The sequence below is a fragment of the Pseudopodoces humilis genome, chromosome 31, assembly GCF_049639895.1.
Source record: "Pseudopodoces humilis isolate 2021_Gansu_Grassland_sample_001 chromosome 31, ASM4963989v1, whole genome shotgun sequence".
Taxonomy (NCBI): Eukaryota; Metazoa; Chordata; class Aves; order Passeriformes; family Paridae; genus Pseudopodoces; species Pseudopodoces humilis.
The window spans coordinates 7,213-33,647 of NC_142230.1; the positions used below are offsets into that span (position 1 = coordinate 7,213).

Below are 26,435 nucleotides of genomic sequence, written 5' to 3' on the forward strand. Positions count from 1 at the left end.
TGGACCGGAATCAGAACCGGCACCGCATCAGATTTAGGAGCGGGACCGGATCGGGACCAGGACCGGAACTGGACCAGGAGCGGGATCAGAACCGGGACCGGGATCAGAACCGGGACCCGGAGTAAAACCGAGACTGGAGCGGGATCAGAACCACCCCGGCTCGGAACCGGGACCAGGATCGGGATCAGAACCGGGACCGGGATCAGAACCGGGATCGAGATCGGGATCAGAACCGCCCCGGCTCGGAACCGGGACCGGGATCGGGATCAGAACCGGGACCGGGATCAGAACCGGGATCGGGATCAGAACCGACCTGGGATCAGAACCGGGACCGGGATCAGAACCGGGACCGGGATCAGAACCGGGATCGGGATCAGAACCGACCTGGGATCAGAACCGGGACCGGGATCAGAACCGACCCGGGATCAGAACCGGGACCGGGATCGGGATCGGAACCGACCCGGGATCAGAACCGGGACCGGGATCGGGATCAGAACCGGGACCGGGATCGGGATCAGAACCGACCCGGGATCAGAACCGGGATCGGGGTCAGAAGCGGTACCGGGGTCAGAACCGGTTGCCGGTTCCCGGTTCCGGGTTCGGAGCTGGTCCGGGCCCGGTCCCAGGACAGGGATCGGGCCCAGAAGCGTTCCCAGAACCGGGCCGGATCCTCCCGCGGCCGCTCCCGCTGCCGCTCCGGGGCTGTCCCGGGCCGCTCCCTGTCCCGGGGCCGGGCCGGGCCGGGCCCTCCCCGCGGGGCGGGGGAGGCTCCGCCGCCCTACAAGAGCCGGGACCCGCCCGGGCGCGGCCACTCCGCACGGCCCCGCTCCGGGACCGCCAGGAACCGGCACCGGGCATGGCCCGGCCCGGCAGCTGAGCCCGCAGGTACCGGCGGGGACACAACCGGGACAGAACCGGGACGGGCGGCGGCTCCGGGAGGGGCGAGGGGGGGGTCCCGGGACCGTCCCGGGGCTGTTTTGGGGGGTTCTGGGGGGTTCTGGTGGTCCCGGGAGTCGCGCGGGGGGGTTCGGGAAGTGTCCGAGGGCGTCCCGGGAGGCTCCGGTAACTCCGGGAGTGCAGGAGGCGGACCGAGGGGCCCGAGAGTGGCCCGGGGGGGTCCCGGGGGGTTCCGGTGGTCCCGGGCCCGCCGGGGGGGTGCAGGGGGGGTCCCGTGACTGTCTCGGGGGGCTCCGGTGCCGCCGGGGGTTCGGGGGGGCTCGTTCGTCTCGGGGGTCTCCGGTACCGCCGGGGGTGTCCCGGGGGGGCTCCGGGAGCGCCGCGAACCCCCCGGTGTGGGGGGGGGGGAGGGTGGGGTGGGGGGGGTCACGCGTGTCCCGCGCTGGGCCCGGGGGGGGCTCCGGGATCTCCGGGGGGGGTCCCGAGCTGTTCGGGGCGACCCTCGGGGGGTCCCGCGCCCGTCCCGGCGGTCCCGGGGGGGTCCCGGGGTGTCCCGGCCGCGCTCAGGGCGTGGCCCCCCCTTCCCCCCCCCCCTCCGGCCGCGCCCGGGGAGTCCCCGGTGGGGGCGGGGCCGCGGTTCCCCCCCCCCTCCCCCCCCTCCGGGCCCCTCCCGCCGCTCCCGCCCCGCCCGCACCGGGGGGACCCTGGGGGGGGGTCCCGGTGCCGATTTTGGGGCGGGGGGGGGGAATCCCCGGGATCCCGCGAGGGCGCGGCCGCGCGTGGGCGCTCGGTTAATGAAGGTTCGGGTAATTAACGCTCATCAGCGCCGGTTTCAGCGCGGGGGTGGGGAGAGCGCCGAGCTGTTTTATTTTTTTGGAGGGGGGGGGGCGTTAATTTTGGGGTTCCCAAACCCCAAACCCCACCCGAGGGGTCCGGGGGGGGGGGGTTTCGGAGAGGGGGGAGGGGACCCGGGTTTCCCCCCCCTCCCCCCCACCCCCCCCACGCGCCCGCTGCGGTTTTTGGGGCGCGGCCGCTCCCGGGCGCCACTTCCCCCCTTGGGGGCCCCCCACCCCTCTGGGGGGGCCGAACCCCCCCCTTGGGGGCCCCCCACCCCTCTGGGGGGGCCGAACCCCCCCCTTGGGGACCCCCCCACCCCTCTGGGGGGGCAGAACCCCCCCTTGGGGTATCCCCCACCCCTCTCCGGTCACCGAACCCCCCCTGGGGCCCCCCCGAATTTATTTGGGGTGGGGACTATTCCCCTGCCCCCCCCCCCCCCCCCCGGAACATTTCGGGGGGTTCCCAAGGGCCTCTCGGGAGGGGTGGGGGTGATTTTTGGGGAGGGGGCGGGGCTGGGGACACCCCCGGAGTGTCCCGGCGCCACCGCGTGTGGCCGCGGGCAGAGTCCGGGCAGGACCCGGTGGAACCGGTCCGGGACCCCCCCGGATCCCCGCGGTCCCCGCCGCCCGCGGGACTCTCGCTCCAGCCGGTCCGACCGGTACCGGCCGCGGGGCCCCGCCCGCTGCTCCTCCTCCTCCTCCTCCTCCTCCTCCTCCCGGGGTTCTTTCCCCCCGATTTTTCCCATTTTTTCCCCATTTTTTCCCGTTTTCCCCCCTTTTTTTGGGATTGTTTTCCGGGATTTGGCGTTTCCTGGGAGGATCCCGGGCCGTGCGTCACCGGCCCCGCCCGGACCCCCGGCCCTTGGGGGGGTCACAACTCCCGGGGACCCCCGAATTTGGGGTCAAAACCTCCCCAAATCCGGGTCTCGGCCCCGGGCGGGGGGCGCTGGGGGCGGGGGGGGGGGGGGTGGGGGGTCCTGGTGCGGTGACAAAGTGGGGGCGACACCGGGGGGACCTCGGGGACCTCGGGGGTGGCACCGGGGGGTCCCAAGGGACAACGTGGCCTCAGCGGTTTGTCCCTTTGCGGCGCGGGGGGCTCTGGGGGACCTCAAAACAGCACCTGGGGACCCCAAAACAGCGCCTGGGGACCCCGAAACAGCGCTCGGGGACCCCAAAACAGCACCTGGGGTCCCAAAACAGGGTCAGGGGACCCCAAAACAGCACCTGGGGTCCCAAAACGGGGTCAGGGAACCCCGAAACAGCTCCAGGAGGTCCCAAAACAGCTCCCGGTAGCCCCAAAACAGCGCTCGGGGACCCCAAACAACACCCAGGGGTCCCAAAAATGCGCCCTGGGACCCCAAAAGAGCGCTCGGGGGTCCCAAAACAGCGCCCGGGGACCCCAAAACAGCACCTGGGGACCCCAAAACAGCACCTGGGGACCCTAAACAACAGCCAGGGGTCCCAAAAGAGCCCCCGAGGACCCCAAAACAGCGCCTGAGTACCCCAAAACAGGGTCAGGGGACCCCAAAACAACACCCGCGGGTCCCCCGCTGTCCCCGTGTCCCCCCCAGCCGTCACCCAGGGGTGGTGGCCGGCTCCTTTTGGGGACCCCGGTGACCCCGGCCAGGGTGACACGGGTGACATCCCATCCCTCTGTCCCTCTGCGGCTTTTTGGGGGCGGGGGGGGGGGCACTAAAAATACCGGGCGGGGGCCACACGTGGTTTTCACCCCAAAAATAGCGCGGCGGGGCGGGGGGGGGGGTGCCCCCGCCGGGGGGGGGACACTCGGAGCTGTCCCCTGGGCTCGAGTCACCTCGGGATGGGAGGAAAAACGCGGAAAGGCGCTGGAAAATCCTGGAAAAGGGCTGGAAAATCCTGGAAAAGGCGGATTTTTGGCTCAATTCTGAGCGCGGGGGGGCGGCCGCGGGGCCCGGCCCCCCCCAGCGCTCGGGGCCGCTCTGAGTCACCCCCGGCCCCCCCCCGGGTCCCCCCCGGTCCCCCCGCCCCGCTCTGAGTCACCAACCAGTTTGGCCGCCACCGAGCGGAGCCTTCCAGAGCCTTCCGAGCCCGGATTGTCCCTCCTGGGGACACCCCCGGGCCGGGGGGGGACACCCCGAGCCCCCCCCGGAGGTGTCACCGCCCGCTGGGGACGCTCCGGGGGTCCCCCGGGTGTTGTCGCCCCCTCCCCGGTTTTGCAGGGGGGGGTTTGGAGCGAGGGAAGGATAAAAAAAAAAAAAAAAAAACCCGCACGAAATTCTGTGAAAAGGGAGAAATTCACTCAAAATTCAGGGGCGGAGCTGGGGGAGCGGGACGGGGGAGCGGGACGGGGACAGAGGGACAGGGACAGAGGGACAGGGACAGAGGGACACGGGATGGGGACAGAGGGACAGGGGACAGAGGGACACGGGATGGTGACAGGGGACAGAGGGACACGGACAGAGACAGAGGGACAGGGGACAGGGGGTGGGGACAGGTGACAGGGAGAAAAGGGACAGGGGACAGGGACAGAGGGACAGGGATGGTGACAGGGGACAGGTGACAGGGACAGAGGGACAGGGCCAGGGATGGCGACAGGGACAGAGGAACAAGGACAGGGGACAGAGAGACAGGGGATGGGGACAGGGACAGAGGGACAAGGGGACAGGGGATGGTGACAGGAACAGGTGACAGGTGACATTCCCACGCTGCCCCGCCCTTCCCGACCCTCCCCCAATTCCCGCGGGGTCGGAGCCCTTCGGGGCCACCCGGCCCTGGGGACATCGCGGGTGTCCCCAAAGTGTCCCCGAGCCGGGTCCGGGTCCCGGTGGGGGGAGGGATGAGGTGGGGGGGGGGAGGGACGGAGCCCCCCGGTGTCCCCCGATGTCCCGGGCGTGTCCCCGTGTCCCCCCGGTGTCCCCCGATGTCCCGGGGGTGTCCCCGTGTCCCCCCGGTGTCCCCCGATGTCCCGGGCGTGTCCCCCCGGTGTCCCCCGATGTCCCGGGCGTGTCCCCCCGGTGTCCCCGATGTCCCGGGGGTGTCCCCGTGTCCCACCGTGTCCCCGATGTCCCCTCCAGGCTGGGAGGTGACACCGGAGCCGCCGCGAGGTTCCCGAGCGAGGGCCGAGGATTCCTGGGGCGGATCCGGCCGGGACCGGGACCGGGACCGGGACCCCACCAAGGTCAGCGGGGCCGGTTCGGCTCCTCCTGAGCCCCGGCCCGACCCCAGACCCAGCGCCCACCCCCTCCCCGACCCCAGACCCAGCGTCCGGCCCCGACCCCAGACCCACTGCCCCGACCCCAGACCCAGCCCCGACCCCAGACCCAGTGTCCGGCCCCTCCCCCTGACCCCAGACCCAGTGTCCGGCCACTGCCCCGACCCCAGACCCAGCGACCGGCCCCGACCCCAGACCCAGCGTCCGGCCCAGGCCCCAGGCCCAGTGCCCACCCCCTCCCCTTGGCCCCCCGCCCCTCCCTGGACCCCTGCCCCTGCCCAGCTCCCCTGACCCCAACCCCTGCCAAGACCCCCAGCCCCTCTCACCCCCAGCCCCCTGCCCCAAACCCCTCACCCCCAGCCCCTTCTCACCCCCGTGACCCCAATCCTTGACCCCCAGCCATGTCCAGCCCCCCGACCCCAACCCCTGACCCCAACCCCGTGTCCAGCCCCTCCATTCCCACCCCCAATCCCTGCCCACCCCCACTGACCCAAACCCCTGCCCCAAACCCCTGCCCCCAGCCCCTGCTCAGTCCCCCTGCCCCCAACCCCTCACCCCCAGCCCCTTCTCATCCCCCCGACCCCAATCCTTGACCCCAAACCATGTCCAGCCCCCCAACCCCAACCCCTGACCCCGGCCCCTGACCCCCAGCCATGTCCAGCCCCCTGCCCCAAACCCCTCACCCCCAACCCCTTCTCACCCCCGACCCCAATCCTTGACCCCAAACCATGTCCAGCCCCCTGCCCCCGACCCCATCCCCATCCCCCCCGACCCCCGGCCATGTCCAGCCCCTCCCCCCCATCCCCCCCCAGCCCCATCCCCAGCCCCCCCCCAAGCCCCCCATCCCCATCCCCAGCCCCCCCCGACCCCCGGCCATGTCCAGCCCCTCCCCCCATCCCCATCCCCCCCCGACCCCCAGCCATGTCCAGCCCCTCCCCCCATCCCCAGCCCCCCCCGACCCCCGGCCATGTCCAGCCCCTCCCCCCAGCCCCCCCATCCCCATCCCCCCCCGACCCCCAGCCATGTCCAGCCCCTCCCCCCATCCCCATCCCCCCCTGACCCCCGGCCATGTCCAGCCCCTCCCCCCATCCCCAGCCCCCCCCGACCCCCGGCCATGTCCAGCCCCCCCCCCCATCCTCATCCCCATCCCCCCCCCGACCCCCGGCCGTGTCCCGGCGCAGATGGAGCGCGAGGAGGAGACGCGGGAGATCCTCCTGCCCAACTGGCAGGGCAGCGGCTCCCACGGCATCACCATCGACCAGACCGAGCGCGGCGTCTTCGTGCGCCGCGTCCAGCAGAACTCGCCGGCCGCCCGCATGGGCGTCGTCAAGGAAGGTGGGGACACCCGGGGGGGCTTTGGGGACGTCCTGGTGGCACCTCGGGAGCTTCTGCTCCATCCACGTGGGTGGTGACCCCGTGGTCAGTCACGATGGGGATGGGGGGTTCATCCCTCAGAATTTTGGGGGTTCAAAATCGGATTTTTGGGGTCGTTCAGATTTTTGGGGTCGTTGGGTCCTTTCTGGTGGCATCTCAGGAGCTTCTGCCTCCGTCCCCCTTGGGTGGTGACCCCATGGTTGAAGGGTGGGGATCCAAATCTTGCCCAAACCTGAGGGGATTGGGGTTAAAATCGGAGTTTTGGGGATCTTTGGGACATCCTGGTGGCACCTCAGGAGCTTCTGCCTCCATCCCCGTGGGCGGTGTCCCCATGGTCACTCACGATGGGGACAGGATGGATCCCCAAAGCCCTGACACATCCTCCTCGTGTCCCCGTGTGTCCCCGTGTGTCCCCATGTGTCCCCACCATGTCCTCCCCGTGTGTCCCCGTATGTCCCTGTGTGTCCCCGTGTGTCCCCATGTGTCCCCCCATGTCCCGGTGTGTCCCCCGTGTGTCCCCGTGTGTCCCCGTGTGTCCCTGTGTGTCCCCGTGTGTCCCCACATGTCCCCGTGTGTCCCCATGTGTCCCCCCATGTCCTCCCCGTGTGTCCCCCGTGTGTCCCCGTGTGTCCCTGTGTGTCCCCATCTGTCCCCATCTGTCCCCATGTGTCCCCGCGTGTCCCCCCATGTGTCCCCCCCATGTCCTCCCCATGTGTCCCCCGTGTGTCCCCGTGTGTCCCCGTGTCCCCCCATGTCCCCGTGTGTCCCTGGTGTCCCCCCCATGTGTCCCCCCATGTCCCCCCGTGTGTCCCCGGTGTCCCCCCCATGTGTCCCCCCATGTCCCCCCGTGTGTCCCCGGTGTCCCCACAGGGGATCAGATCGTCAGTGCCACCGTCTACTTTGACAACCTGCAGTCGGGGGAGGTGGCGCAGCTGCTGCAGAGCGTGGGCCACCACACGCTGGGGCTGCGGCTGCAGCGCCGCGCTGACCGCTCGCCCCCGGCCGGACACGGCTGCGGCCAGCGCGACCCCGCGCCCGGCAGCCCCGAGGTCGTGCTGGTGAGTGGGGGAGGGACAGGGGGAGGGTGGGGAGGATGAGGAGGATGAAGATAAGGATGAGGAGGATGAGGATGAGGGGGAGGATGAAGATGAGGAGGATGAGGATGAGGGGGAGGATGAAGATAAGGATGAGGAGGATGAGGATGAGGGGGAGGATGAAGATAAGGATGAGGAGGATGAGGAGGATGAGGAGGATGAAGATAAGGATGAGGAGGATGAGGATGAGGGGGAGGATGAAGATGAGGAGGATGAGGATGAGGGGGAGGATGAAGATAAGGATGAGGAGGAAGATGTGGGGAGGATGAGGATGAGGAGTACAAGAACAGTGGGGAGGATGAGGAGGATGAGGATGAGGAGGATGAGAATGGTGGAGAGGATGAGGATGAGGATGAGGGAGAGGATGAAGATGAGGAGGATGGGGACGAAGATGTGGGGAGGATGAGGAGTACGAGAACAGTGGGGAGGATGATGAGGAGGATGAGGAGGATGATGAGGATGAGGATGAGGATGAGGAGGGAGATGTGGGGAGGGTGAGGATGAGGAAGATGAGGATGAAGATGAGGAGGATGATGAGGATGAGAACAGTGGGGAGGATGAGGATGAAGATGAGGAGGATGAGGATGAGGAGGGAGGATGAAGATGAGGAGGGAGATGTGGGGAGGATGAGGAGGATGGGGAGGAAGATGTGGGGAGGATGAGGATGAGATGAGGATGAGGATGAGGATGAGGGAGATGTGGGGAGGGTGAGGATGAAGATGAGGAGGATGAGGATGGGGAGGAAGATGTGGAGAGGATGAGGATGGAGTACGAGAACGGTGGGGAGAATGAGATGAGGATGAGATGAGGATGAAGATGAGATGAAGATGAGATGAGGATGAGGATGAGATGAGGATGAGAATGAGGATGAAGATGAGATGAAGATGAGGAGAATGAGATGAGGATGAGATGAGGATGAGGATGAAGATGAGGATGAGATGAGGATGAAGATGAGATGAAGGGATGAGGATGAGGAGAATGAGATGAGGATGAGGATGAGGATGAGGAGAATGAGATGAGGATGAGGATGAGGATGAGGATGAGGATGAGGATGAGGATGAGATGAGGATGAGGATGAAGATGAGATGAGGATGAGATGAGGATGAGGATGGAGATGAGGATGAGATGAGGATGAGGATGAGATGAGGATGAGGATGAGATGAGATGAAGATGAGATGAGGATGAGGATGGAGATGAGGATGGAGATGAGGATGAGATGAGGATGAAGATGAGATGAAGATGAGATGAGGATGAGAATGAGGATGAAGATGAGATGAGGATGGAGATGAGAATGAGATGATGAGGATGAGATGAAAATGAGGATAAGATGATGATGAGGATGGAGATGAGGATGAGATGATGAGGATGAGATGAAAATGAGGATAAGATGATGATGAGGATGGGGAGGAAGCAGCGTCCCGGCGCTCACCGGCGCCGTCTCCTGCCCGCAGAGCGGCGATGACGAGGAGTACCAGCGCATCTACACCACCAAAATCAAACCGCGGCTCCGGTCCGAGGAGGGGCCGGACGCCGAGGCCGGGGGGACGCAGAGCAGAACCATCACCGTCACCCGCAAGGTCACCGCCTACACCGTGGACGTCACCAGCCACGACGGCGACCTCGGCGTCATCGGGGGCCCCGAATTCAACGTCCGCGTCCCCACGCCGGAGCTCGGGGTGACGTCCGGGACACCCGAGGGGCTTCACCTGCGGACGGAGCCCCAGAGCCAAATTCCTGCTGGAGAAACTGGAAAATCCCTCCCGGGCTGGAAGGGCTCCGGTGCCTTCGCGGGGTCTCCCCGGATCGAGGCCAACGGACAGTTCGGAGAGCCGGACGGGCGATTCCACGCTCCGTGTGCGCAGGGAGAGCTCGCGGGCTCCTCGCCACCGCTGGACGTGGGGAAAATCAAAATCCCGGCGTTAAAAATCCCCAAATTCGGGTTCCAGGCTGGCGGAGAAGCTCCGGCCCCGCAGGCGGGCGGCGGGACGGACGTCACCCGCTCGTCCCCACCGGACGTTCCGTCCCCGGTGCCGCGGGTGGACGTGGCGGTCAAAGGCGCCACCGAGGCTCCGCCGGACGTCGCCGGCGTGGAGCTCCCGGCCCCGGACGGCGCCAAGGGGAAAATCCAAATCCCGCACGTGACCTTCCCCAAATTCACCGCCCAGGGGGACGGCGCCGCCGCGGAGGTCCCCAAGGGGGTGGCCGTCCCCGAGGTGGCCCTGGAAGGAGAATGGAAAGGCCCCACCTTCAAGAAGGTGGAAACGCCCCAAATTTCGCTGTCGGACGTGAACCTGAACCTGAGGGGCCCCAGGGTGGAAGGGGACCTGAAAGGACTCGGCCCCAAGGGGCTCCAGGTGGACGTGAAGGGTCCGGAGGTGGCAGTGGCCGGTCCAGGGGGTGGCCTGAAGGGCGTGGAGATGGACGTTGGCGTGAAGGGGTTGAAGGGAGGAGTGGACGTGTCCCTGCCGACCGTGGGCGGTGAATTGAGGGGGCCCCAACTGGACCTTAAAGGGCCCCAAATTGGGGTGGAGGGGCCTGGAGTGGACATCAGGGGCCCCACGGTGAAGATGCCCGAGATGAGCATCAAGACCCCTCAGATCTCCGTGCCCGATGTCGACCTCAAAGGGCCGGGAGTGAAGGGAAATCTGGATGTTTCTGCCCCAAAACTGGAAGGGGAGCTGAAGACCCCAGGACTGGACATCAAAGGCCCCAAAGTCGAGGTTGGGAGCCCAGAAATGGAGATCCAAGGACCCGAGGGGAAGCTGAAGTTCCCCAAGCTGAAAATGCCCAAATTTGGGGTGAAAGGAGAGACCCCCAGCGTCGACGTGACCCTTCCCAAAGCGGGGGTGGACATCTCCGGCCCCAAGGTGGACGTCAGCGTCCCGAACGTGGACATCAAAGGCCCCAGAGTGGACATTGAAGCACCTGAAATGGACATTCAGGGCCCCGAGGGAAAATTCAAGATGCCCAAGTTCAAGATGCCCAAATTCGGGATGCCCGGGGTCAAGGCGGAAGGTCCCGAGGTGGACGTGAACCTCCCGAAAGGCGGCGTGGAGGTGTCCGGCCCCAAGGTGGATGTTGAGGCACCGAATTTGGACATCCAGGGGCCTGAAATGCACCTCAAGGCCCCCAAAATCTCTGTGCCGGACGCTGACCTGACCCTGAACGGCGCCAAGGCCAGCGGCGACCTGGACGTGTCCGTGCCGGGTTTGAAGGGCCCAGGGCTGGACATCAAAGGCCCCAAAGTCGAGGTGGAAGCGCCGGATTTGGACCTCCAAGGACCCGAGGGGAAGCTGAAGTTCCCCAAGCTGAAAATGCCCAAATTTGGGGTGAAAGGAGAAAGCCCCGACCTCGAGGTGGCCCTTCCCAAGGGCAGAGTGGACGTTTCGGGTCCCGGCGTCGCCGTCGAAGTCCCTGGTGTGGACCTGAAGGGCCCCAAGGTGAAGGTGCCCGAGGTGGGCATCAAAACCCCCCAGATCTCCATGCCTGACATCGACCTGAACCTCAAAGGACCCAAAGTCAAGGCAGATTTGGATGTTTCCACCCCAAAACTGGAAGGGGAGCTGAAAACCCCCGGGCTGGACATCAAAGGCCCCAAAGTCGAGGTGGAAGCGCCGGATTTGGACCTCCAAGGACCCGAGGGGAAACTGAAGTTCCCCAAGCTGAAAATGCCCAAATTTGGGGTGAAAGGAGAGACCCCCGACCTGGAGGTGACGCTCCCGAAGGGGGAGATGGACATTTCCGCCCCCAGGGTGGACGTGGATGTCCCGAGCGTGGACGTGGAGGGGCCGGAGGTGAAAGGGAAAGGCCTCAAGTTCAAAATGCCCGAACTCAACGTTCAGACCCCAAAACTCTCCATGCCAGACGTGGATCTGGGCTTGAAGGGCCCAAAACTGAAAGGAGATGCTGGAATTTCTGGGCTGAAGGGCCCCAAAATTGACGTGAAAGGCCCCAAAATGGACGTGGAAGGTGCCAAAATCGATGTGGAAGGTCCCAAAATTGACGTGAAAGGTCCCAAGTTGGACGTGGAAGGTCCCAGGTTGGACGTGGAAGGTCCCAAGTTGGACGTGGACGTGCCAGAGGTGGACTTGGAATGTCCCGAAGGGAAGGTGAAAGGCCCCAAATTCAAGATGCCGAAACTCAACATCAAATCCCCCAAAATCTCGATGCCGGACGTGGATTTGAACCTGAAGGGACACAAAGTGAAGGGAGAGGTGGACGTGTCCCTCCCCAAGGTGGAAGGGGACATCAAGGGGCCGAAGGTGGACGTGGAGGTCCCGGATGTCCACCTGGAGGGTCCAGAGGCCAAACTGAAAATGCCCAAAATGAAATTACCTCATTTCAACGTGTCCGGCCCCAAACTGGAGGGGCCTGAGGTGGAGGTGACCCTGCCCAAAGGAGAGGTGGACATCTCTGGGCCGGAGGTGGACATTGAGGGACCGGAAGTGGACGTTGGAGGAGCGGAAGGGAAATGGAAAGGTCCCAAATTCCGGATGCCAAAACTCAACATCAAATCCCCCAAAATCTCCATGCCGGACGTGGACCTGAACCTGAAGGGCCCCAAGGTCAAGGGGGACATCGATGTTTCTGCTCCAAAGCTGGAAGGTGACCTGAAGGGTCCTGAACTGGATATCAAAGGGCCAAAAGTGGACGTTGCGGTGCCCGACGTGGATTTGGAGTGTCCCGAGGGGAAGATCAAAGGCCCCAAGTTCAAGATGCCCGAGATGCACATCAAGACCCAGAAGATCTCCATGCCTGATGTGGACATCAACCTGAAGGGCCCCAAGGTCAAGGGTGACGTGGACGTGTCCCTTCCAAAGCTGGAGGGTGACCTGAAGGGTCCTGAACTGGACATCAAAGGCCCCAAAGTGGACATTGAGGCACCCGACGTCGACATCCACGGCCCTGAGGGAAAATTCAAGATGCCCAAGTTCAAGATGCCCAAATTTGGGTTGAAGGGAGAAGGTCCCGAGGTGGACGTGAACCTCCCAAAAGGAGACCTGGATGTGTCCGGCCCCAAGGTGGACGTTGAGATGCCGAGTGTGGACATTGAAGGTCCCGAGGGGAAGATCAAAGGCCCCAAGTTCAAGATGCCCGAGATGAACATCAAAGCCCCCAAGATCTCCATGCCCGACATTGATTTGAATCTAAAGGGCCCCAAGGTGAAAGGAGAAGTTGATGTCTCTGTCCCCAAGCTGGAGGGTGACCTGAAGGGTCCTGAACTGGACATCAAAGGCCCCAAAGTGGACATTGAGGCACCCGATGTCGACATCCACGGCCCTGAGGGAAAATTCAAGATGCCCAAGTTCAAGATGCCCAAATTTGGGCTGAAGGGAGAAGGTCCTGAGGTGGATGTGAACCTCCCGACAGGAAACCTGGATGTGTCCGGCCCCAAGGTGGACGTTGAAGGTCCAGAGGTGGACGTGGAGCTGCCAGAGGGGAAGATCAAAGGCCCCAAGTTCAAGATGCCCGAGATGCACATCAAGGCCCCCAAGATCTCCATGCCCGACGTCGACTTCAACCTGAAGGGCCCCAAGGTGAAGGGGGACATCGATGTCTCTGTCCCCAAGCTGGAGGGTGACCTGAAGGGTCCTGAACTGGACATCAAAGGCCCCAAAGTGGACATTGAGGCACCCGATGTTGACATCCACGGCCCTGAGGGAAAATTCAAGATGCCCAAGTTCAAGATGCCCAAATTTGGGATGCCCGGGGTCAAGGCAGAAGGTCCCGAGGTGGACGTGAACCTCCCAACGGGAAACCTGGATGTGTCCGGCCCCAAGGTGGACATTGAAGGTCCAGAGGTGGACGTGGAGCTGCCAGAGGGGAAAGTGAAAGGCCCCAAGTTCAAGATGCCCGAGATGCATTTTAAGACCCCCAAGATCTCCATGCCCGACATCGACCTGAACCTGAAGGGCCCCAAGGTGAAGGGGGACATCGATGTCTCTGTCCCCAAGCTGGAGGGTGACCTGAAGGGTCCTGAACTGGACATCAAAGGCCCCAAAGTGGACATTGAGGCACCCGACGTCGACATCCACGGCCCTGAGGGAAAATTCAAGATGCCCAAGTTCAAGATGCCCAAATTTGGGTTGAAGGGAGAAGGTCCCGAGGTGGACGTGAACCTCCCAAAAGGAGACCTGGATGTGTCCGGCCCCAAGGTGGACGTTGAGATGCCGAGTGTGGACATTGAGGGCCCCGAGGGGAAGATCAAAGGCCCCAAGTTCAAGATGCCCGAGATGAACATCAAGGCCCCCAAGATCTCCATGCCCGACATCGACCTGAACCTCAAAGGTCCCAAGGTCAAGGGGGGTGTGGACGTCTCTGTCCCCAAATTGGAGGGCGACCTGAAATGTCCGGATGTGAACATTAAAGGTCCGAAGGTGGATGTGGACGTTCCTGACGTGGACGTTGAAGGTCCTGAGGGAAAGTGGAAGGGACCCAAGATCAAGATGCCAGAGATGAACATCAAGGCGCCGAAATTTTCTCTGCCTGATGTCGACCTGAACCTGAAAGGTCCCAAACTGAAGGGAGATGTGGCTGTGTCTGCCCCAAAAGTAGAAGGTGACGTGAAAGTGCCGGATCTGGAGTTGAAAGGACCCAAAGTGGACGTGGACGTCCCCAACATCGAACTGGAGGGCCCCGAGGGGAAGATCAAAGGCCCCAAGTTCAAGATGCCCGAGATGAACATCAAGGCCCCCAAGATCTCCATGCCCGACTTTGATCTGAACCTGAAAGGCCCCAAAGTGAAAGGAGACGTGGACGTGGCCGTCCCGAAAATCGAGGGAGATTTTAAGGCCCCAGACGTCGATATCAAAGGCCCCAAAGTCAACGTGGACCTCCCCGATGTTGACCTGGAGTGCCCCGAAGCGAAGCTGAAGGGCCCCAAGTTCAAGATGCCCGAGATGCACTTCAAAACCCCCAAGATCTCCATGCCCGACATCGACCTGAACCTCAGAGGCCCAAAACTGAAGGGGGATGTGGACATTTCCACCCCCAAGCTGGAAGGTGACCTGACGGGCCCAGACGTGGACATCAAAGGTCCCAAACTGGACATCAAAGCACCTGACGTGGACATTGACCTCCCAGAGGGGAAGATCAAGGGTCCCAAGTTCAAGATGCCTGAGATGAACATCAAGGCCCCCAAGATCTCCATGCCCGATTTCGATCTCAACCTGAAAGGCCCCAAAGTGAAGGGCGACGTCGATGTGTCCCTGCCCAAGCTCGAAGGGGACCTGAAAGGGCCAGAGGTGTCACTGAAAGGACCAAAAGTGGACGTAGAAGTTCCTGACGTGGAGCTGGAGTGTCCCGAGGGGAAGATCAAAGGCCCCAAGTTCAAGATGCCCGAGATGAACATCAAAGCCCCCAAGATCTCCATGCCTGATTTCGATCTCAACCTAAAAGGCCCCAAATTGAAGGGGGACATCGATGTCTCTGTCCCCAAGCTGGAAGGTGACCTGAAGGGACCTGAACTGGACATCAAAGGCCCCAAAGTCGATGTCGACCTTCCTGACGTTGAGCTGGAGTGTCCTGAGGCGAAACTGAAGGGCCCCAAGTTCAAGATGCCCGAGATGCACATCAAGGCCCCCAAGATCTCCATGCCCGACTTTGATCTGAACCTCAAAGGTCCCAAATTGAAGGGGGACATCGATGTCTCTGCTCCAAAGCTCGAGGGTGACCTCAAAGCCCCAGACATCGACATCAAAGGCCCCAAAGTCAATGTTGATCTCCCCGACGTTGATTTGGAGTGTCCAGAGGGGAAGATCAAGGGTCCCAAGTTCAAGATGCCCGAGATGAACATCAAGGCCCCCAAGATCTCCATGCCCGATTTCGATCTCAACCTGAAGGGCCCCAAGGTCAAGGGTGACGTGGACGTGTCCCTTCCAAAGCTGGAGGGTGACCTGAAGGGTCCTGAACTGGACATCAAAGGCCCCAAAGTGGACATTGAGGCACCCGACGTCGACATCCACGGCCCTGAGGGAAAATTCAAGATGCCCAAGTTCAAGATGCCCAAATTTGGGCTGAAGGGAGACGGTCCCGAGGTGGACGTGAACCTCCCAAAAGGAGACCTGGATGTGTCCGGCCCCAAGGTGGACGTTGAGATGCCGAGTGTGGACATTGAGGGTCCCGAGGGGAAGATCAAAGGCCCCAAGTTCAAGATGCCCGAGATGCATTTTAAGACCCCCAAGATCTCCATGCCCGACATCGACCTGAACCTGAAGGGCCCCAAGGTCAAGGGAGATGTCGATGTTTCTGTCCCCAAGCTGGAAGGTGACTTGAAGGGACCTGAACTGGACATCCAGGGCCCCAAGGTCAATGTGGACCTCCCTGATGTGGAGCTGGAGTGTCCCGAGGGGAAAATCAAGGGTCCCAAGTTCAAGATGCCCGAGATGCACATCAAGGCCCCCAAGTTCTCCATGCCCGACGTCGACTTCAACCTGAAGGGCCCCAAGGTCAAGGGTGACGTGGACGTGTCACTTCCAAAGCTGGAAGGTGACCTGAAGGGTCCTGAACTGGACATCAAAGGCCCCAAAGTGGACATTGAGGCACCGGATGTCGATATTCATGGCCCAGAAGGGAAAATAAAGTTCCCCAAGTTCAAGATGCCCAAATTTGGGTTGAAGGCAGAAGGTCCCGAGGTGGACGTGAACCTCCCAACGGGAAACCTGGATGTGTCCGGCCCCAAGGTGGACATTGAAGGTCCAGAGGTGGATGTGGAGCTGCCAGAGGGGAAAGTGAAAGGCCCCAAGTTCAAGATGCCCGAGATGCACATCAAAGCCCCCAAGATCTCCATGCCCGACATCGACCTGAACCTCAAAGGCCCCAAATTGAAGGGGGACATCGATGTCTCTGTTCCAAAGCTCGAGGGTGACCTCAAAGCCCCAGACATCGACATCAAAGGCCCCAAAGTCAATGTGGATCTCCCTGATGTGGACATTGAAGGTCCCGAGGGGAAGATCAAGGGTCCCAAGTTCAAGATGCCCGAGATGAACATCAAGGCCCCCAAGTTTTCCATGCCCGACGTTGACTTCAGCCTGAAGGGCCCCAAGGTGAAGGGGGACATCGATGTCTCTGTCCCCAAGCTGGAGGGTGACCTGAAGGGTCCTGAACTGGACATCAAAGGCCCCAAAGTGGACATTGAGGCACCCGATGTTGACATCCACGGCCCAGAAGGGAAAATAAAATTCCCCAAGTTCAAGATGCCCAAATTTGGGATGCCCGGGGTCAAGGCAGAAGGTCCCGAGGTGGACGTGAACCTCCCAACAGGAGACCTGGATGTGTCCGGCCCCAAGGTGGACATTGAAGGTCCAGAGGTGGACATTGAAGGTCCCGAGGGGAAGATCAAAGGCCCCAAGTTCAAGATGCCCGACATGCACATCAAGGCCCCCAAGATCTCCATGCCCGACGTTGACTTCAACCTCAAAGGCCCCAAATTGAAGGGGGACATCGATGTCTCTGCTCCAAAGCTCGAGGGTGACCTCAAAGCCCCAGACATCGACATCAAAGGCCCCAAAGTCAATGTGGACCTCCCTAACGTTGAGTTGGAAGGTCCCGAAGGGAAGATCAAGGGTCCCAAGTTCAAGATGCCCGAGATGAACATCAAGGCTCCCAAGTTTTCCATGCCCGACGTCGACTTCAACCTGAAGGGCCCCAAGGTGAAGGGGGACATCGATGTCTCTGTCCCCAAGCTGGAGGGTGACCTGAAGGGTCCTGAACTGGACATCAAAGGCCCCAAAGTGGACATTGAGGCACCCGATGTTGACATCCACGGCCCGGAAGGGAAAATTAAAATGCCCAAATTCAAGATGCCCAAATTTGGATTTTCTGGGCCCAAAGTTGAAGGCCCCGAGGTGGACCTGAACCTTCCAGAGGCTGAGGTCAACATTTCAGGTCCCAAGGTCGACGTTTCCGTCCCCGACCTGGACATCGAAGGCCCCGATGGGAAACTGAAGGGTCCCAAGTTCAAGAAGCCGGAGCTGCAGTTCAATGTCCCCAAGATCTCCATGCCCGACATTGACCTCAACCTGAAAGGCCCCAAACTGAAAGGTGACCTCGATGCTTCTCTTCCCAAGGTCGAGGGCGAGCTGAAAGGCCCCAAACTGGACATCAAGGGGCCGGAGCTTGAGCTGGAGGGGCCAAAAGTTGACCTTGAAGGAAAAGCTAAAAAATCCAGGTTCAAACTTCCCAAGTTTGGCTTTTCTGGCCCAAAAGTTCAAAGCCCTGAGGTGGATGTGAAGCTTAAAAAACCTGAGGTTGAAGTGTCCGGCCCCAAAGTTGAGGTCCAGGCTCCGGATTTGGACATCCAGGGAAAATCCAAGGGCTCCAAATTCAAAATGCCTTTTCTGAACATTTCTTCACCCAAAGTCTCGATGCCGGACGTGGAGCTGAACCTGAAGGGACACAAAATGAAAGGGGAGTTTGACCTGTCCACCCCCAAGCTGGAAGGGGAACTGAAAGGTCCTGAGGTGGACATCAAGGGCCCCAAGGTCAACATCGAGGCCCCCGACGTGGACATTCATGGCCCAGAGGGGAAAATCAAAATGCCCAAGTTCAAAATGCCCAAATTTGGTGTTTCTGGGTTTAAAGGGGAGGGGCCAGAGGTGGACGTGAACCTGCCGACAGCAGAACTGGACGTGTCAGGTCCGAAGGTGGACATTGAAGGTCCAGAGGTGGACATTGAGGGTCCGGAGGGGAAGATCAAAGGCCCCAAGTTCAAGATGCCCGAGATGCACATCAAAGCCCCCAAGATCTCCATGCCGGACATCGACCTGAACCTCAAAGGTCCCAAAGTGAAGGGAGACGTGGACGTGTCCTTGCCCCAGGTGGACCTGAAAGGACCCCAGGTGGATGTGGAAGCTCCCGAACTCAACGTCGAAGGTCCAAAAGGGAAAATCAAGGGCCCCAAATTTAAAATGCCCGAAATGAACATCAAAGCTCCCAACATCTCCATGCCGGACCTGGACCTCAACCTGAAAGGTCCCAAGGTCAAAGGGGGGGTGGACGTCGATCTGTCTGCACCAAAAATTGAAGGGGACGTGAGCTTGCCGGACATCGACATCAAAGGCCCCAAGGTGGACATTGAAGGTCCAGAGCTGGACATTGAAGGTCCAGAAGGGAAGATCAAAGGTCCCAAGTTCAAGATGCCCGAGATGAACATCAAAGCCCCCAAGATCTCCATGCCCGACGTCGACTTCAACCTGAAGGGCCCCAAGGTGAAGGGGGACATCGATGTCTCTGTCCCCAAGCTGGAGGGTGACCTGAAGGGTCCTGAACTGGACATCAAAGGCCCCAAAGTGGACATTGAGGCACCCGACGTCGACATCCACGGCCCTGAGGGAAAATTCAAGATGCCCAAGTTCAAGATGCCCAAATTTGGGTTGAAGGGAGAAGGTCCCGAGGTGGACGTGAACCTCCCAAAAGGAGACCTGGATGTGTCCGGCCCCAAGGTGGACATTGAGATGCCGAGTGTGGACATTGAGGGTCCAGAAGGGAAGATCAAAGGCCCCAAGTTCAAGATGCCCGAGATGAACATCAAAGCCCCCAAGATCTCCATGCCCGACATCGACCTGAACCTCAAAGGCCCCAAATTGAAGGGAGATGTTGATGTTTCCCTTCCCAAAGTGGAAGGTGACCTGAAGGGTCCTGAACTGGACATCAAAGGCCCCAAAGTCAATGTGGACCTCCCTGATGTGGAGCTGGAGTGTCCCGAGGGGAAGATCAAAGGCCCCAAGTTCAAGATGCCCGAGATGAACATCAAGGCCCCCAAGATCTCCATGCCCGACTTTGATCTGAACCTGAAAGGTCCCAAGGTGAAGGGCGACGTCGATGTGTCCCTGCCGAGTGTGGAAGGGGACCTGAAAGGGCCAAAGGTGGACGTGAAAGGCCCCGAGTTTGATGTTTCTGCCCCAGATGTTCAAATTGAGGGCCCTGAAGGGAAGATCAAAGGCCCCAAGTTCAAGATGCCCGAGATGAACATCAAAGCCCCCAAGATCTCCATGCCCGACTTCGATCTCAACCTCAAAGGCCCCAAATTGAAGGGGGACATCGATGTCTCTGTCCCCAAGCTGGAAGGTGACCTGAAGGGACCTGAACTGGACATCAAAGGCCCCAAGGTCAATGTGGACCTTCCTGACGTTGAGCTGGAAGGTCCCGAGGGGAAGATCAAAGGCCCCAAGTTCAAGATGCCTGAGATGAACATCAAGGCCCCCAAGATCTCCATGCCCGACTTTGATCTGAACCTGAAGGGCCCCAAGGTGAAGGGGGACATCGATGTCTCTGTCCCCAAGCTGGAAGGTGACCTGAAGGGTCCTGAACTGGACATCAAAGGCCCCAAAGTGGACATTGAGGCACCTGATGTTGATATCCACGGCCCTGAGGGAAAATTCAAGATGCCCAAGTTCAAGATGCCCAAATTTGGGATGCCCGGGGTCAAGGCAGAAGGTCCCGAGGTGGACGTGAACCTCCCAACGGGAAACCTGGATGTGTCCGGCCCCAAGGTGGACATTGAAGGTCCAGAGGTGGACGTGGAGCTGCCAGAGGGGAAAGTGAAAGGCCCCAAGTTCAAGATGCCCGAGATGCATTTTAAGACCCCCAAGATCTCCATGCCCGACATCGACCTGAACCTGAAGGGCCCCAAGGTGAAGGGGGACATCGATGTCTCTGTCCCCAAGCTGGAGGGTGACCTGAAGGGTCCTGAACTGGACATCCAGGGCCCCAAAGTCAATGTGGACCTCCCTGATGTGGACATTGAAGGTCCCGAAGGGAAGATCAAAGGCCCCAAGTTCAAGATGCCCGAGATGAACATCAAAGCCCCCAAGATCTCCATGCCCGATTTCGATCTCAACCTGAAGGGCCCCAAGGTCAAGGGTGACGTGGACGTGTCCCTCCCAAAGCTGGAGGGTAACCTGACGGGTCCTGAACTGGACATCAAAGGCCCCAAAGTGGACATTGAGGCACCCGACGTCGACATCCACGGCCCTGAGGGAAAATTCAAGATGCCCAAGTTCAAGATGCCCAAATTTGGGTTGAAGGGAGAAGGTCCCGAGGTGGACGTGAACCTCCCAAAAGGAGACCTGGATGTGTCCGGCCCCAAGGTGGACGTTGAGATGCCGAGTGTGGACATTGAGGGTCCAGAGGGGAAGATCAAAGGCCCCAAGTTCAAGATGCCCGAGATGAACATCAAGGCCCCCAAGATCTCCATGCCCGACATTGATTTGAATCTAAAGGGCCCCAAGGTGAAAGGAGAAGTTGATGTCTCTGTCCCAAAGCTGGAAGGTGACCTGAAAGGTCCCAAAATTGACCTCAAGGGCCCCAAAGTGGACATTGAGGCACCCGATGTCGACATCCACGGCCCTGAGGGAAAATTCAAGATGCCCAAGTTCAAGATGCCCAAATTTGGGTTGAAGGGAGAAGGTCCCGAGGTGGACGTGAACCTCCCAACAGGAAACTTGGATGTGTCCGGCCCCAAGGTGGACGTTGAAGGTCCAGAGCTGGACATTGAGGGTCCTGAAGGAAAACTGAAAGGCCCCAAGTTCAAGATGCCCGAGATGCACATCAAGGCCCCCAAGATCTCCATGCCCGACCTCGACCTGAACCTGAAGGGCCCCAAGGTCAAAGGTGACGTGGACGTGTCCCTGCCCAGCGTGGAAGGAGAGCTGAAAGGTCCCGAGGTCAACGTCACCGTCCCCGACGTCACCATCGACAGCCCTGAGGGCAAATTCAAACTGCCCAAGTTCAAGATGCCCAAATTCTCCATGCCTGGCTTCAAAGGGGATGGGGTGGACGTGGACCTGACCCTCCCCAAGGGTGACGTGGCCGTTTCGGGCCCCAGCGTGGACGTGGAAGCTCCTGAGCTGAGCGTGGACGGGAAAGTCAAAGGTCCCAAATTCTCCATGCCCGAGATGAACATCAAAGCCCCCAAGATCTCCATGCCCGACGTTGACTTCAACCTCAAAGGCCCCAAATTGAAGGGGGACATCGATGTCTCTGCTCCAAAGCTCGAGGGTGACCTCAAAGCCCCAGACATCGACATCAAAGGCCCCAAAGTCAATGTTGATCTCCCTGACGTTGAGTTGGATTGTCCCGAAGGGAAGATCAAGGGTCCCAAGTTCAAGATGCCCGAGATGCACATCAAGGCCCCCAAGATCTCCATGCCCGACGTCGACTTCAACCTGAAGGGCCCCAAGGTGAAGGGGGACATCGATGTCTCTGTCCCCAAGCTGGAGGGTGACCTGAAGGGTCCTGAACTGGACATCAAAGGCCCCAAAGTGGACATTGAGGCACCCGACGTCGACATCCACGGCCCTGAGGGAAAATTCAAGATGCCCAAGTTCAAGATGCCCAAATTTGGGTTGAAGGGAGAAGGTCCCGAGGTGGACGTGAACCTCCCAAAAGGAGACCTGGATGTGTCCGGCCCCAAGGTGGACGTTGAGATGCCGAGTGTGGACATTGAGGGTCCCGAGGGGAAGATCAAAGGTCCCAAGTTCAAGATGCCCGAGATGCACATCAAGGCCCCCAAGATCTCCATGCCCGACGTCGACTTCAACCTGAAGGGCCCCAAGGTGAAGGGGGACATCGATGTCTCTGTCCCCAAGCTGGAGGGGAACCTGCAGTGCCCTGATATCGACCTCAAGGGCCCCAGAGTGGACATTCAGGCACCGGATGTGACCCTGGAGGGGCCGAAGGTGAAGATGCCTGAAATTCACATCAAGACCCCCCAGATCTCCATGCCCGACATCGACCTGAACCTGAAGGGCCTGAAGGTCAAAGGTGACGCTGACCTGCAGGGCCCCAAGCTCGAGGGGGGTCTGAAGGGCCCCGAGGTCGATATCAAAGGCCCCAAAGTGGACATCGAGTGCCCAGCGGTCAACGTCGATGGTCCCGAGGGGAAAGTGAAGCTGCCCAAAATGAAAATGCCCAAATTTGGCTTTAAAGGGGAAGGTCCCGACGTGGATGTGAACTTGCCGAAGGCTGAGGTCGATCTTTCCGGCCCCAAGGTTGATCTTGGCCTGCCAGAGGTCAACGTTGAAGGTCTGGAGGGCAAAGTCAAAGGTCCTAAACTGAAAATGCCCGAAATGCACGTGAACGTCCCCAAAATCTCCATGCCCGAGATAGACTTGAACTTGAAAGGCCACAAAACCAAGGGCGGCTTCGACATTTCCACCCCGAAGGTTGAAGGTCACCTGAAAGGGCCCGAGGTTGACCTCAAAGGCCCAGAATTTGGCATCAGAGGTCCCGAAGTCGACGTCGAATGTCCCGACCTGAGCGTTGAGGGCCCGGAGGCCAACGTCAAAGTTCCCAAGTTTAAAAAGTCCAAATTTGGGTTCGGGATGAAAAGCCCCAAGGCCGAGGTGGATTTACCCGAGGGGGAGCTGAACATGGAGTCACCTGAGGTCCACCTGTCCGGGAAGGGGAAGAAAAGCAAGTTCAAGATGCCCAAAATCCACATGAGCGGCCCCAAAGTGAAGGGGAAGAAGGGGGCGTTCGACGTCAACGCGGCGGGGGCCGAGCTGGACGCGGAGCTCAACGTCACCGGCCCCGACATCACCGTCAGGGGCGACGCCGCCGTGAAGTCCCCCAAAGGCAAGAAACCCATGTTTGGGAAGATCTCCTTCCCGGACGTCGAATTCGACCTCAAATCGCACAAATTCCGCGGCGAGGCCTCGGCAGGGGTCCCCAAAGTTGAGGGTGAGCTGGAGGTCAAGGGCCCGAGTCTCAACGTGGACGTGGAAGGTCCCGATGTCAACCTGAAAAGCCCAAAATTCAAACTCCCCGGGGTCCAGGTGGGCGCGGGGGACGTGAAGGTCGGGGGTGACCTGAAGGGCCCCGGGATCGACGTCGCCGTCCCCTCGCTGGCGGCGCCAGACGTCGACATCGGCGTGAAAGGACCAAAAGTAAAAGGCGAGGTCGGCGCTGCCGGAGCACAACTGGAAGGTCCCGAGGGGAAACTGGGATGGCCCAAGGGGGGGAAAATGGGTTTGGGGCTGGAGATGCCGGACGTGAGCTCGGACGTGGATGTGAAGCTCAAAGGGCCTGAGTTGGAGGGGAACCTGCAAGGACCAAAATTAAAAGGAGATTTGGACATTTCGGGCTCCGTGGAAGGGCCCGGTGTTACCCTGGACGCACCCGGCCTGGACCTCGGTGGCCTGGGGGGGAAGGTGAAGCTGCCCACGGTGAAGTCCCCAACGCTGGAGGTCAAGGGGGGCGTCCCCTGCTCCGTCCAGTCCCCGGGGGCCACCCTGGACCTCAAGGGGCCCTCACTGGACGTCTCCGGGCCGGATTTGGATGTCAACCTGAAAGGACCAAAGTTGAAAGGAGACGTCGGCGTCAAATCCCCGCAAGCGTCGGCAGACGATGCCGGCTTCGAAATTTTGGGGGGCACCATCAAACTCCCGTCCCTGAAGCTGCCCCAGTTCAGCATCTCCGGCCCCAGCGTGGAGGGAGGGGACGCGGGGGTCACTCTGGAAGGTTCCCAGGTCAAGGCGGGGCTGAAGGGCTCCGGTTTGGGGCTGGAAGGTCCCGAGGTGGAACTGAAAGGGCCGAAATTCTCCGCGCCGGACGTCGACCTGAGGCGGAAAGGACCAAACGTCGACGTGGCCGGCGATGTCAAAGGGTCAAAGGTCAGCGTGGAAGCTCCTCACGGAGGGCTGGGCGTCCACCTGGAGGCTCCGGCTCTGGAAGCGTCCGGCTCGGGATTGAACGTCAACGTGAAAGGGCCAAAGGTCAAAGGCGCAGCCGAGGTGACGCCGCCGTCAGTCAGCGCCGGTTCCGGAACCTTCCACGCCTCCTGCCCCAAGGTGGGCGCCGAGGGCGGCCAGGTCAAGGTGTCCTTCCCCAAGCTGCGGATGCCGAAATTCGTCTTCTCCGAGCCCGAGGCCAAGGGCCGTGAGGTCGGGGTGGACGTCGACTTCCCCGGCGCCGACGTGGCCGAGCCGGAGCCGGACGAGGCCGAGGCGAGGCTGAAGAAATCCAAGCTCAAGATGCCCAAATTCAACTTCTCCAAGCAGAAGGGGCGCGGCGGCGCCCCGGGGTCCCCCGAGGCCTCGGGCTCCATGTCCGGCTCCAAGGGCGACCTGAAGAGCACCAAGGTGAGTCTGGGCTCGGCCGAGGGCGAGCTGGAGGCCGAGGCGCCGGCGGCCAAGGGCAAATTCTCGCTGTTCCGCGGCAAGAAACCGCGGCCGCGCTCGTCGTCCTTCAGCGATGACCACTCGGCCGAGCCGGACGCCGCCAGGCAGCCCAAGAGCAAATTCGGGACCTTCGGGGGCATCGGCTCCAAGGCCAAGGGGTGCTACGAGGTGACGGCCAGCGCCGAGGACGGGGGGCGGGCGCCGGGGTCCCCCAAATCCCGCCCGTCCTCGTCCTCGTCCTGCGAGGGCGTGGCCCGGGGCGGGCTCCGCGTGCCCGGCCTGGAGCTGGCGGTGGCCAAAGGCAAGGAGTGACCGCGGGGGAGGGGTTGTACATAGGCCTGGAGCGAGGGACCCCCCGCGTGTACAGAGAGGGGGAGGGGCTGGGGGTCCCCTCCCCCCACCAAAGATTTTGGGGTCCTCCCCTTGTGCTGAGAGCTTCGTTTTTTTCCCTTCCCAATTTATCCTTTTTTTTTTTTTGGATATTTTTATTGGGGTTTGTTTTTGTCCCCTGTTTTTTTTCTTCCTCCCTCCTCCGCCCCTCCCCTCAAGAAAAAATATTTTCAGTGTTTGGTTCGTGGAAATGAATTTTTATTTTTATTTTTTTTTTTGTATTTTTCCTTCATTTTAACTTTTTTTTTTTGCTTTTTTTTTTTTTTTTTTTTTTTGCGGGGCTGAAGGTTCTGTCGGTTTGGTGGATTTATTCCAAAGTTTGGATTTTTTGGGTTTGTGAAAGAAATGAAACCAAATCCGTGGATCTTTTATTTTTTAAAAAAATTCAATATTATTAAAAAAAAAAAAATCTAAAAAAATTAAATATTATTAAAAAAATATTTTTTAAAATTTAAATAATATTATTAAAAAATAAAAGACCAAAACTGTGGTTTTCTAAAAAAAAACCTACCCAAAGCCGTGGATATTTTCGATAAATTGGATATATTAAAATAGAAAGAAAAAAAAAATGGATTTACTAAAAAAATTAAATGAAAAATATGGAATTATTAAAAAAACCTCAAAGTAAAAACGTGGATCGATTAAAAGAAAAATCAAAGTAATTAACACAACAAAAAATTAAATGAACAGCGACAAAATTGGATCAATTAAGAAAATAAACCAAAACTAAAAGGGGATCTATTAAAAAAATAACATTAAATGGATTTATCCAAAGAAAGAAACCAAAAAAATACGGATTTATTGAGCAGAACAAACCAAAAAATACGAATTAATTACATAAAATAAACCAAAAACACGGATTTACCAATAAAAACAAACCAAACCCGTGGCTTTATTAATAAAAATAAACCAAAACCCGTGGATTTATTAATCCAAACAATCCAAAAGCCACAACTCTGACCTCTGAAACTGAGAAGTGTCCCCAGAGCTTGGAAGATTTTAATCCGTGGCACAAGACCCGGAGATCGAATGACTCCGGGGAGGACGGAACGAGCCCAGAGCCACTCCCGAGGTTTTCCCTGCAGCTTTATTTTCATTTTTTTTTTGGTTGTTTTTGGCTGTTTTATGGCTGTTTTTTTGTTCTACTTGTTACATTCTTTGTATTATAATTTGATAAAAGCACCCGTTTCTGTCTTGTTTAGCCCCAAAATTCAAAAAAAAGGTGCGTTGGGCATCCGGGATAAAGTTTTGTTTTATGAGGATTTTGGGGAAGTTAAAATGAATTAAATTTTTAAGGAATTTCCCCCCTCCCAGAAAATAGAAACCTGTTCCCTTTGCAGCACTTTAACGGCGAATTAACGGGAGAAAAAACGGTGGAAAACTCAAATAAAACCAAAAATGTTTATTAACCGCGATTTTGCTGCGTTTGGGGTCTTTTTTTAAGGTCAAATTCGGGGTTTGAGGCTCCCTCTGGATTTTGGGGGGTCCCTTTGGGGGGGAGGGGTCACACCAAAACAAATCTGGGCTCCTGTCC

The 26,435-nt window shown here is 59.7% G+C and overlaps 1 protein-coding gene across 1 annotated transcript; it reads left to right on the forward strand.

Moving 5' to 3' along the window:
• Positions 1-804: 804 nt before the first annotated feature.
• Positions 805-26,316, forward strand: AHNAK (AHNAK nucleoprotein). Its single transcript, XM_088068542.1, has 5 exons — positions 805-885; positions 4,787-4,890; positions 6,105-6,258; positions 7,168-7,355; positions 8,843-26,316. The coding sequence occupies exons 3-5, from the start codon at positions 6,105-6,107 to the stop codon at positions 24,821-24,823; spliced, it is 16,323 nt and encodes a 5,440-aa protein (XP_087924668.1). The 5' UTR covers positions 805-885; positions 4,787-4,890; the 3' UTR covers positions 24,824-26,316.
• The last annotated feature ends 119 nt before the right edge of the window (positions 26,317-26,435 follow it).

Excerpts from the sequence above, each read along its gene's own strand:
- AHNAK (XM_088068542.1), top strand. The coding sequence starts at position 6,105 with ATGGAGCGCGAGGAGGAGACGCGGGAGATCCTCCTGCCCAACTGGCAG. Across the intron at positions 6,259-7,167 it reads CATGGGCGTCGTCAAGGAAG|GGGATCAGATCGTCAGTGCC; the intron begins GTGGGGACACCC and ends GTGTCCCCACAG. Across the intron at positions 7,356-8,842 it reads GCAGCCCCGAGGTCGTGCTG|AGCGGCGATGACGAGGAGTA; the intron begins GTGAGTGGGGGA and ends TCCTGCCCGCAG.